The sequence below is a fragment of the Elephantulus edwardii genome, unplaced genomic scaffold (assembly GCF_000299155.1).
Source record: "Elephantulus edwardii isolate Elephantulus edwardi_28Jun2011 unplaced genomic scaffold, EleEdw1.0 scaffold00209, whole genome shotgun sequence".
NCBI classification, from domain to species: Eukaryota; Metazoa; Chordata; class Mammalia; order Macroscelidea; family Macroscelididae; genus Elephantulus; species Elephantulus edwardii.
The window spans coordinates 2,492,601-2,504,579 of NW_006399959.1; the positions used below are offsets into that span (position 1 = coordinate 2,492,601).

The window sequence follows — 11,979 nt, forward strand, 5'->3', positions numbered from 1 at the left end:
CACAGATCAAGTTGTGAGCATTGGTTGGGTGGCTGTGCAGCAGGTGTGACTGGAGACAGGGTTGCTGGTGCTCTGTTGGTCATGGGTTAGGATTGCGGCGATAGTCAGTGACATGGGATGGGACTCCAGGCTGACTCGCTCTCCTCTGCAGCTACTGAGCGCCTATCAGAGAAGGAGGCCGAGGACCTGATGGCTTGGATAAGAAACGTGCTGGGGTCTCGAGTCACCAACGTGAAGGTGAGACCTGTGTCCGAGCCGTCGGCCTGTGGGATGTACTCACTGCTGTGTGGACACATGTGCTGCCCCATCCCTGTCCACCATTATCAAGGGAGTGTCGGCCTGTGTGTGTGCTCACTGTGCACTGTGGGGACACGTGCTGCCCTGCCCATGTGTGTGCACAGGCACATGGTGCAGGAGGGCGGGTCTGCCTCCCTGCTTCTATTCTTTTGTCACCCTTAATCATTGTCCAACTCTCTGAAGCATAACGAGTAATTGCAGAGACCATGGCCTGAATTAAGTGCACCCTAGTTTCTAGACTGATGTTGTTGCTTTTGAGCATTATGGAGGGGATCTCTGGTGTTAAAGAGTGTTGATTGTGGAATCGAGCAACCTGTAATTGTTAGCATCAGTCTCTTCTCCATCTGTCATGGTGCTGCCAATTTGCTCAGTGATTACTGCTTTGCTGGGTCCAAAATATGATGCCGTAGCTCACAGACCACACAGAACCATATTGATGAAGTAAAAAACTTCATCAGGTTAGTAGCTTCTGAAAGATAACTCAGCCTTGATCTTGCGGCTTTAGGCCAGCGTTCCAAAGTTCTCAGTCCTACCAATATTGGCTTTCCTCTGCCCTAGTTGTCCACCCAACATAAGCAAAGACTTTTAGCTTAGCTCTGGTTCCTCACGTGGATGGTGGCAGTCCCAAGATAGCTCCATCTCCTGTTCAGCCATGGCTGCTGTCACCACAGATGTAGCTGGAACAAGAATTTCTGGGTCTGAAGGATGTGCTACATTCTCTTCTCTCTTTGCTGACAGGAAAGATCTAGATCTGCTGCTGGAGCTGTTCTATTTATTGGCAAGAGTAGCCCTTATGCATAGACTAACACACTAACATACCCTCTTTGCATATTTCTACCCATTTGCATGGTAAAGTCAAGTTCAGTGGCTAGGAAAGCCATTTTGAGTAATAAACTCCACAGTTCCCAACAGTGCCACGTGGAAATACTATGGCAGTGACACAGGAACTGTGTCCCTCCTTTTAGGGAGTGGTTTAGAGGGGACGCTAAGTATTCCCATTGTGTGTTCTTGGTGAGTCACAGTGGGTTGAGGACCACACCTCCTTGTCTTCCTCACCCACAGGTGACCTTCCGTCTGGACACCCACCCAGCTATGATCACTGTGTTGGAGATGGGTGCCGCCCGGCACTTCCTGCGCATGCAGCAGCTGGCCAAGACCCACGAGGAGCGTGCTCAGATCCTGCAGCCAACCCTGGAGATCAACCCACGGTGAGAGGTCTCTCAGGTGCTAGAGGACCTGCACCCATGCTGGTCAGCCCTGGCAAGCATTGGGCTAGGCGTGCAGGCATTCTCATGTCCCATCTGGCTGGGAGTCCATGGAAGTTAGTGTGAGCATCTTCTCTTAGGACATGTGAAACTTTAAAACAGTGTGTAAAACTTCTGTGTGAGTTGACGAGTGTTTTTGGAATGATCGTGCTGTGGTATTAACTTGATTGTCATGGCTGAGAAGCTCAGCACTGCTGCCTACAGGGTGCTTCTGCTAGGAGTTAGCACTTCAGTTCTGTAATCTGGGCAACTTCCTGTTCTGCCATTAGGTGCCACTTCCCTTGGTAATGACTGGAGTAAGAGAGAGCACTTTGTGTGAGTGTGTGTATGCATGACTGCATGTATATATGGGTGTGAGAATGCATATGTATGTGTGTGTGTATATGGATATGTATGTGTATATATGAGCTTGGTTTTGAGAGTGAGTGTATAGATAGAATGAATGAGTATATATGAGAAAGTATGTATTTAGAATGAATGAGTATATATGAGAAAGTATGTATTTAGAATGAATGAGTATATATGAGAAAGTATGTATTTGTGTATATATATAAATATGTGTGTGAGCATGAGTTTGAGAGTGTGTGAGTATATGAGTGTATGTTTGAGTATATACACATATGTGAATGTGTATGAGTATATATGTTGTTGATTGCTGTTGAGTCGAGCACGACTCATAGCGGTCCTATGAACAAAAGCCTGAAGCCTATCTATAATTATCATCATTTATCAGAGGCATGTTGTTTAAGAAGTAGATGCCACTCCTGTTTCCAAGAGTGTGTATATGAGCGAGTGTATGTGAACGAGTGTGTGTGTGTTTGTGAGTATAGATACATGTAATGTTTGAGGGTGTGTATGTGTGTGAACACGTGTGTATGTATTTGAGAGCATGTATGTGATTACATACGTGAGTGTATGAGTATGTGAGTATATGAAATGTCTATGTATGTGCATGTGTGTGCATTTGAGAGCATGCGCTTATGTGAGTATATGAGAGTGAGTATGTGTGTGAGAATGTCTTTGTGAGTGTGTCCCCCTCCTGAAGCCTTGTTGTTCTCTGTGTAGGTTGTCTGTCTGAGCTGAGTAACTTGCCTCCTTGGGTCACTCATTCACTACAGTAGCCATTTGGGGCTATGGGAAGGAGGCTGCCAGGTGGCCTGTGTCTGGAACCCAGATGAGGAGGTTTCCCACTCTGTTTCACCTACTGGAAACTCTGTGGTGGGTTGTTGTTCGGTGACATCGAGTTGACCATGACTCTGTGAACAACAACCTTACCCTATCATACGCCATCTTTACCATCTCTGATATGTCAGCCACTGTGTCAGTTCTCCTTTTTTGGAGTTGTCCTCTCCTTTCTCTGACCCTCCACCTTTCCCAGCATGATGTCTTTCTCCAATGACAGGGTTTCTCTTGACAACCCGCCCAGATAAAGGTTCACCATCTTGACCTCTAAGAGCACTCTGGTTATGCTTCTTCCAAGACAGACTTGTTTGTTTTTTTGGCAACACATGGGATATTCAGTGCTCTTCCCCAACACCATAGTTCAAAGGCATTGTTCTTTTTTTTTTTTTTTTTTTTCTTTCAAAGGCATTGTTCTCATCCCTATTGACTGTCAACTTTCAGATGCACAGGAAGAAAAGACCATCCCTTGGACCAGGTGCACTTTAGTCTTTAAACTGACATTCTTGCTCGTTAGAACTTTGGGGAGGTTGTTGGCAGCATATTTTCCCAGTATTTTGATTTCTTGACTGCTTGTACCATGGGTGTTGATTGTGGATTCAAGTAAAATGGAATCATTGACAACTCCAGTCTTTTCTCCATGTATTATGGCATTGCCTATCAGTCCAGTGGTGAGGATTTTTGTTTTCTTGATGTTGAGATGTAACCTTTAGTGAAGGCTGCACTGTTTGATCTTCCTCTTCACTTCAGCAAGCTAGGTTTTGTTAGCTGCATAACACAGCTTCTCAATTGATTTGCTCGGTGTACAGATGGGACAGGTGAGGAGGAAGGATACAGCCCTGACGCACACCTCTCCTGACTGGTTGAATTTTGTTTGGGTTTTGAAAGAAGCAGCTTTCAGCCTTTTCAGTGATTCAAAGGCTGCATGTATAGTGGTTGAGGAGGATCATGCTGGAGACTCAAAACCCATTGCTATTAAGTCAGAACCAATCGATTGCTGACCGTCCAGTGTTTTCTGAGGCTCTTAATCAACACAGGAGGAGATTGCCCATCTTTGTCCTGTGGAGTTGTGGGTGGATTTGAACTACCAGAGAGAAATAGCCTTAAGGTTAGCAGCACCACCCTCTGGGGACAGCACTACCAGAGCTCCCCTATAGGGAAGCAGTTGTTGCACATAGGGGGGGTTCAGTCATTTCAGATTGAGGGCAAGCTACGTCACATTGAAGAGTATTTGTGCTGGCCAGGAACACTAAATAAACCAGCGACAGGTGTGTTCCAGAGGAAGTGCAGCCAGCATGCTCCTATGGGATGAAGATGGCAAGACTCATCTCCTGTTCTGGACAGCTTGTCAGGAAGGTTGGGCTATGGACAAGGAAGATGTTATTCCTCTGTGGTGTGACATTATACAACTGATCTTTGTTCCGTGTGGAATTTATTTAAGGAATGAGGTAGGATCTGGCTTAACTGCTTTCTGGATGATTGGCCAGAAAGTAGAGGGTCAGCATGAGTGAGGAGTCCCTGCAAGAAGAGGGAGTGATGGCAGCAAGGGATGGAGCACAGCAGACTGAGGTTGGCCCCGGACCAGGGTTCCCTTTGCTGAGTGTGTCAGAGCTGACCCCAGGACGGGGCTTCTTTAACTATGTGTGGTCACTGCTGTGTGTGTCAGAGCCGACCCAGGGCAGGGCTCCTTCTGCTTTGTATGTGTCAAAGCTGACCCCAGGACAGGGCTTCTACTGCCTTGTGTAGTCACTGCTATGTGTGTCAGAGCTAATCCCAGACCAAGGTTCCTTCTGCATGTGCTCACTACTGTGTGCGTCAGAGCTGACCCCAGGACAACAACAAAGGACAGTAGCACTTTAATCTAGGCACCTGTGTTGAGTAAAATGAGCATTCTCTGTGTTTTCGAGGCTGTCTTGGCTACTTCTGATGAAGTTCAAGTGTGTAAACTGAGTCTCCACTACTGGGCCCCATTGGAGATGGTGCTGGCACTTCATTCTGGTCTGGGAGCCTCTATGTCCTTCAGCTCTGATGGGTTCTTTTCAGAGCATGTGTGTTCTGTGCTTTGTGGCTCACCACTCAGACACTGGACATTTCATGTATTAATTGCTAATTATTAACAAAAGCAGATTTCATTGTATAAATTAGTTTTTAAATCTGCACTGAGTTCTTAAAATGAAGTGATGTGCACAGCCCAAGCCAGCACAGTAGCTGAGGGAAAAGGGAAAACCATGGAGCCCAAGCCAGCACAGTAGCTGGTGGAGCAGGGGAAAGCCATGTTAGGCAGAGCTCTGTTTTCCCCATTCCTTCTCTGCATTTGGGGCCCTGAGTGGGAATGAGACTGCCCCCTCTCTCGTCTAGAAACCTTAGAAAATAGCAACAAAAGGCTGCCCCTACCATCATTGCAGTTGGCCATCTACCTCTCCTTGTTCCTGTCATGCTGTCATGTGTCCTGTGCTTTCTCCCATCCTTCCTCATCCTTCTGCGGCACAGAGAGGTTTATGGCCAGTGATGCAGAAAGCAGTGGCCTTCTGGAAGACTTGGGGCGGCATGTGATCATGGGCCAGGTGGGGCTCTGCCCCGAGGCAGGTGCCCAAGGCTGTTGATCATCCCCTTTACTCAGAAATTTTCTTTTCATTCTGCTTTGGAAGGGAGCCTGGCGTTCAGAAGAACCAGTGAGTTCACAGTAAAAGTCCCTGTCCTCATCCCCACGCCTCTCCAGAGACACTGTATGGTTTCCCTCATGGCGGGACTGCTGTACACCCTGAGCACAGTTACACTGTCTGTGCTGTTATGGACATTCCCCCATCTGTGCCGTGTGGGGGGCGGTCCCTTGTCCTTGCCATACCCTGTCCATGCCGTGTGGGCATAGTCCCCCATCTGTGTGCCTTGTGGGAACAGTTGGTCTGTCCATTCTGTTTGAGGACGGTCAGCCCTTCCTTGGCCATGTGGGCCCCAGCACCATCCATGTCAAATTCTCAGCTTATCATATTAAACAACATGATGTTTTCTTTTGTAGACAATTTTTAATTTTGATCTAGTCTAAGTTTACCCTTCCTGCTTCTGGTATTGTATTTTGCTTTGGGGGCTTTCCTTTTCCCTTTGTGGTGTGACCTTTTACAACTGATCTTTGTTCTATGTGGGTTGTATTGAAAGTCTCCTCTCTGTGACTGGCCAGGCCCCACCTCTGAGAAAGGTGTCCTCATTGCCCACAAGCCATGGCTATGTTGCATTGTCTTTCTGCTCTGAGTGTTCTGCCTTTTCTCTCCCAGAACTAAACCGCTCCAAAGGCTGAGATTCCCTCCTCCCCTTCTCATTAGTTTGGTTAGATTTAAAGACAATCTTTTCATTCCAAGGACTCATGGATTAATTCATCTAGGGAAGTTTTACCCCTTTTTTGTCTTGGTGTGGATTAATTTCTTACCAGGCCATCTCAGCGTAGAGATTTTTGCAGGACTTTGAGGGGGCCTCTAAGTGACTGTGGCTGCCTCTTTTCTAGTCTAGGCACAATCTATCTTTCTGTCCTGGATAGTCCTGGTACACTGAGAGTGCTCCAATATCCCCTCAGAAGGCTGAGCCACAGGTCCCCATGCTGGCAGGCAGGCTTCTGACTACTCTGTGGACAGACCCCCCCCCCCCCCGTGGGTCACTCTGTGGTCAGATCTCCAACCCATGGGTCCGAATCACTGTGGGCAGAACCCCACCTATGGTTCCAGGTCTCTGGGCAGACCCCATCTGTGGTTCCAAGTCTCTTTGGGCAGGCTCCCAGTCCTGACTCTCTGGTCTCTCTCTGGACAGTGTCCCATGTGTGGTTCAGACCCCTACTGTAATTTGACACTCCCCAGGTTCTGACTCTTTTTATGCAGGGGGCTCCCATTGCCCCAGTTCACCCCTGGTGTTGACTCTATGTAGGCCCCCCCGGCTAACCCCTGGTGCTGACTATGTGGGTCCCCTCATCTCACCCCTAGTGCTCACTCTATGCAGGTCCCCTCCTCTCACCCCTGCTGACTATACAGGCCCCCTTGTCTCACCCCTGCTGACTCTATGCAGGCCCCCTTGTCTCACCCCTGCTGACTATACAGGCCCCCTTGTCTCACCCCTGTCGCTTCTTACTCTGTTACAGGCACGCACTGATCAAGAAGCTCAGCCAACTAAGAGAGCGAGAACCCGAGCTGGCCCAGCTGCTGGTGGACCAGGTGAGAGCTCTGAGCAAGTTCAGTTCCCTCCTGTTCCTTCTCAGAATTTGAGGCCCTGAATGCAAACGGGGACTGCTCTGCTCTTTTCCAGATCTATGAGAATGCTATGATTACAGCAGGGCTGGTGGATGATCCCCGGCCCATGGTGGGTCGCCTCACTCAGCTGCTGACTAGAGCCCTGGAGAAGCACTGAGCACCCAGTGAGCTGACACACAGACGTGAACACTCGAGAAGATTAGGTTTCTTTACCTCTATTAAAGATATTTTTCCATTTAAGAGTCCTGTTTTTGTCGAGGCTCTGAGAGAGGGGACAGCTGTGGTATCTTCCTGTCACAGGGGGCCTCTTACACATGGTCACCATGTCAGGCTTACTTCAACGTCACTTCCACAGGATAGTGGTCACTGATGGCTTCCGCCTTAGAGGGAGATGTGTGGTAAGTATGGGCTGTGTGGCTCTACCCAGTCAGTGGCCCCAAGTAACATCTGGCCAGTCCGTAAAGGCAAGAAACGTACCAACTGGTTGCTCAATCCATATGCAGCCTGAAAGTCAAAGGGACTGGCTGAATTTGGCACGATGCTGTCTTGGAGGGTTGTTCCAGCTACCACGATCCTGCAACACCATGGGACAGATACTGGTCATTTCCTGGGAAACAGTAGTGTCCCTTGACCCACACCTAACTGCAGCAAGCTGATCCAGAGGACAGTACCCTCTCTGCTCTTGCCTCTTCCCCACAGAGATGTGTGGGCCAGCTGCAGCTTTGGAGGTCCTAAAAGCCAAGTGCACCTTAGGATCACCAGAGGAGTAGAGTGGAGCATCTCATCTGGATGAGTTTCTATCTCATCATCTCTTAAATATGCTTTCACAGGAACAGCTAAGGTTTATATTGTTTCTTAAGTGGATAGCTCAGGGGTGAAGTCTTGACCAAGCCCTCAGAAGACCAAGAGAGTGCATACAGAAAAAGAAGCTGGAGGAAACACCATTGTTCAGGTGCTGTTGTAAGTAGTAAGTGACAAAGTATTTAATTTAACCAAGAAGCTGGAAGAGCTTTCCACAGAAGGCAAAGCCATTGCAGTAAGAAACAAAAAAAGATTTCTATGTTTACCCAAATCACAATTTAAAAAATTGAAGATCTAAATACACATAAAGGCATGGTGTATTCATGAACTACAACATAATGTAATGTTAAAAACATAATAGAATGCTACCCAGTGTAACACAGGGCTCACCAAGAGAACGCTCTACACTTCATTTTGGTGAGTGGTGATGTACAGGCTTGTGAACGGCTCTCTGGGGTGCAGCCACAAGCCTCTCCCTGGCTGGAGCATAGAGCAATGAAGAAAATCAAAGATGCCTGGGAACAGTCCACAGAGACCTCAAAAACCTCAGCCCTGAGACCAGAAGAATAGATGGTGCTTGCTACCACAACTCTGTAATGGATCAAGTGGAGGGTGATGGATAGAGGGGGAGATAAATGTGGAACAGAACTTGACACCACAGTAGTGCCCAGGCTTACTGTCTGGTGGGCTGATGGAACCCAGATTGTGGCCCTTAGCTGCTCTTTGAACTTGAAATTGAACTCATCCTGCGGTCAGACTTTCAGCCAAATAGCAGCCAGATTGAAGGACTGAGTACTTCCCTGGTGGTATTGTTGGCCTTAAAGAGGAATCGGCCATCTGATCAGAAGAGCAGCATTGGCCCACTGACAGAGCTCAGAGGGCAGGAAAGAAGAAGGTAGAACCACTGAGAATGGAAGCATGGAGCCAGGAACCATGGGAAGAGTCTGTTGGAATGTGGAGATTGTAATTGGTGTCATAAAACAAAATGTCTGATTGGTTGCATTAAATACATACTACCTGACACAATCTACATTCTTTGCTATCTCCATCAAAATCCCAGCAACCTTCTTCACAGATATAGAAAAGCCAGTCCTCAAGTTTGAATGGAATTGCAGAGAACCTCAAAAGGATAAAGAAATCTTGCAGAAGGATGAAGCAGGACTCATACTTCCTCATTTCAAAACACAAGCCACAGCAATTAAAATATCCCTGTACTGAGGATAACAGACCAGTGGACCAAAATGAGAGTGCAGAAATAAATCCAGACATCTGTGTGAGTCGATCCATTCAGTGCAGAGGGCAGGTCTCTAATGGTGCTGGGGAAATTAGATTCTCACCTGCAGGAGCATAAACCTGGATCCTGACTTCAGCCTATACACAGACCAGTGAAACAGAACAAATGCGAAAATGAGCAGACAGCTTTTAGACTCTAGAAACATGCCTGATGGGCCAGTGGGCTTACTTAGTTTTTAAAATGATGGATTATCCCTAAAGACATCAAAAGCCTGAGCAGCAGAAGGCAAAATAGATAAGTGAGCTTCATGAAAATTAAGTAATATTGTTTATCAAAGGACTTTATAAAAAAAGTGAGAAAACCATCTATACCCTGGGAGCAAGTGTTGGGGAACCATATACCAGTTAAGGGTCTAACGTTTGTATTGAAACACCATTTGCAACTCAGTTGAAAAATGGACAGAAGACTTGAGCAGAATTTCACCAGAGCATTCAGATGACCAAAAAGCACATGAAAAGGTAATGAGCACTATTAGCTATTAGAAATGCTAATCAAAACGACAATGAGATAGCACCTTATTAAAATTACACTAATTAAAAAAAGAAAAGGAAAAACTTAAACAGGTATTGGTAAGGTTGTGGACAAACAGGAATGCCCACAGCTGGTGGGTGTATAAGATGTGGAACCACTGGAAAATAGTTTGGCAGTTCCTCAGAAAGTTGAAGATAGAATCCCTTATGATCCCATAGTCCCTCCTAGTTGCCCTTCAGAATACAGACAGGCCTGTGCACCTGTGCCTATGGCAACAAGTAATCTGAGCCGAAATGTCCATCAGCAGATGAAAGGATGCCCAAGATGTGGCCTGTAAACACGGGGGGAGTACTGTTCAGACCTAAAAAAAAACCACTGGGTTTGGCCACAATATGCATGAACCTTGAAACTTCATGCCAAGCACCGTTAAGTCCATTACTGAAGTCTCACACAGAAAGCAGGGCTGCTGGAGAGAACAGCGAGGTGGCAGAAGGGCAGGGGTCACCCTTGGGGGCTGAGGATTTACACTCAGGTTTATTATGTCCACAGTGGTGGGATGATCTGGAGGACAGCACGGTGGTGGGAGGGCGAGGTCACCATCGGGGGCCTGGGTTCACGCTCAGGTTTGTTATGTTCAGTGGTGGAATGATCTGGAGGACAGTGATGTGGTGTGTGTGATGTATGTGTCATTGTTCTGTGGTCTCAAATAGGATTGAGACTGGAGCTGCCCTCGGGTGGCTCACCTGTCGTAAGGGCAGTGTGTGGACTTGACGGTGGTGTCAGCTGAGTCAGGAATCAACCACTGGAAGGTAGGGCTTGTGCGAAGGCGGATGGATGCCCACTGGGAGGCACTCACATAGCTGCAGCCAGCATTGAAGTCACCCATGAGTATGATGTCCTGCTGAGCAATCACTTGTCAGCCCAGGGAGTGGGTGGTTGTCCCAGGGACTTGTCAACCTGAAGACTTGTCAACCCGGGGACCTGGCACACAAGCAATCGGCCCAGGAACCTATTGGTGGGAGTCTGTTGGCCTGGGGAGTGGAGAGTCTGCCTGGAGAGTGAGTGGGTGGTCAAGGAGTAGGCATTAAACCTGGAGAGATGGTGGGTGGGCAGTCCAGGAAGTAGCCTCACTTACCTCTAGCCCCCACCTCTTCTGCACATCCTGGTAGACATCATAGAGCGCATCTATCTCCGCCACCGCATCCATCGGGGCAGAGTGCAGGGGAATGATGGCAAACTCCCTGACCTCTGAGGAGAGACAGGCTGGCTAAGAGCACAGGGCGAGCCTCACCACCACCACCAGCAGCTGCAGGGACCAGGATGGAGGACAATAGTCTCTGGGGTGCAGACTGCACAGCGGGGGAGACATGCTGGACAGGACCATGCACTCACGTGTGAAGGGTGAGCCGAACTTAACCACCACAGGCTCCCGGGCAAAAGTGTCATTGCCACAGGGCTCACAGCCATCATCATAGTGGTAGCTGTCCAGCACGGACACCAAGTCAGGCCTGTGGATACCAGGAGGGTTACCTTAGTGGGCCATCTGGGTGAAGGTGAGGGTGGGGGTGACCTGCCCTGCCTGTCCCACCTGAACAGGAAGAGGTAGCGCTCCTTGTAGGTACTGCGTCCCAGTGGCTCGCTCACCACAAAGTGGAAGGTGTCTGGTGAGTGCCTGGAGATAAGAGAAGGGCATCCCAGTCTGGGCCCTGAAGATCCCCGCACCCCCTGCCTCCCAGCATCATGCCTCCAAGACCCTGTGCTTGTGGCTTCTGAAGGAGGCTGAACCTCTGCAGTTCCTCTCCCAGACACTGGTCACTCACTTGTTGAGATTATCCAGTAGCTTCCCCACGGCTGTCAGGTGGCTATCCCTGACCTCTTGCACCAGGGCAATGTCATAGCGACTCAGGATCTGGGGAAGGGGATGTCATTGCACAGGAGGGCCCCCAGACTCCACAGAGTGTCAGCTTGTGCTGACCAGAGCCCTGCTCTGTCCTGTGAGTGTTAGGGCCGAATGTCTGGCTCACCCCCAGGATCTGGTTCCCAGTGGCCACATGACGAGCTCAGCCACCCCCTCCTCACCTGCACGATGTAATGGGAGAGGGTGGTGTTGGACATCTTGGCCTCCCCAAACGTCTGGATGTTGAAGGAAACAATTCTCAGGGACAGGGCCACCTGCAGCACACTGGCCAAGACAAGCAGTGCCCCTGTCAACCTCAGGGCCTTCATTCTGCTGGAGGTGGAATTCCTGGGGGTCCTGACACCAGAGACACAGGACTCAGGCACCCTCATTAAGTCAGTACAATGTATGTGCTGGCTATCAGAGGCCCTCAGACCTGCCCAGCACGAGGATGGCCATCCTAGGGCCCCAGCTTAGCACTGCAGGCTAACAGCAGCCCCAAGCCCCACTCACCAGAGATCCAGCACTCAGATGATAATCGGCTGA

The 11,979-nt window shown here is 48.8% G+C and overlaps 2 protein-coding genes across 2 annotated transcripts in view; one reads left to right on the plus strand and one right to left on the minus strand.

The window, feature by feature from the left end:
- Positions 1-7,127, plus strand: part of TRAP1 (TNF receptor-associated protein 1) — a 45,068-nt gene extending 37,941 nt beyond the window's left edge. The window contains exons 15-18 of the mRNA XM_006897476.1: positions 152-237; positions 1,360-1,505; positions 6,862-6,934; positions 7,026-7,127. Of these exons, the coding sequence (XP_006897538.1) occupies positions 152-237; positions 1,360-1,505; positions 6,862-6,934; positions 7,026-7,127 (407 nt within the window). The remainder of the gene's footprint in view (positions 1-151; positions 238-1,359; positions 1,506-6,861; positions 6,935-7,025) is intronic.
- Positions 7,128-7,302: 175 nt separating this feature from the next.
- DNASE1 (deoxyribonuclease I) lies at positions 7,303-11,762 on the minus strand. The gene is made up of 8 exons (XM_006897432.1): positions 11,616-11,762; positions 11,357-11,445; positions 11,125-11,208; positions 10,929-11,044; positions 10,672-10,784; positions 10,280-10,434; positions 7,448-7,544; positions 7,303-7,350 (listed from the first exon to the last, which is right to left on the minus strand). The coding sequence occupies exons 1-8, from the start codon at positions 11,760-11,762 to the stop codon at positions 7,303-7,305; spliced, it is 849 nt and encodes a 282-aa protein (XP_006897494.1).
- Between the last annotated feature and the right edge of the window lie 217 nt (positions 11,763-11,979).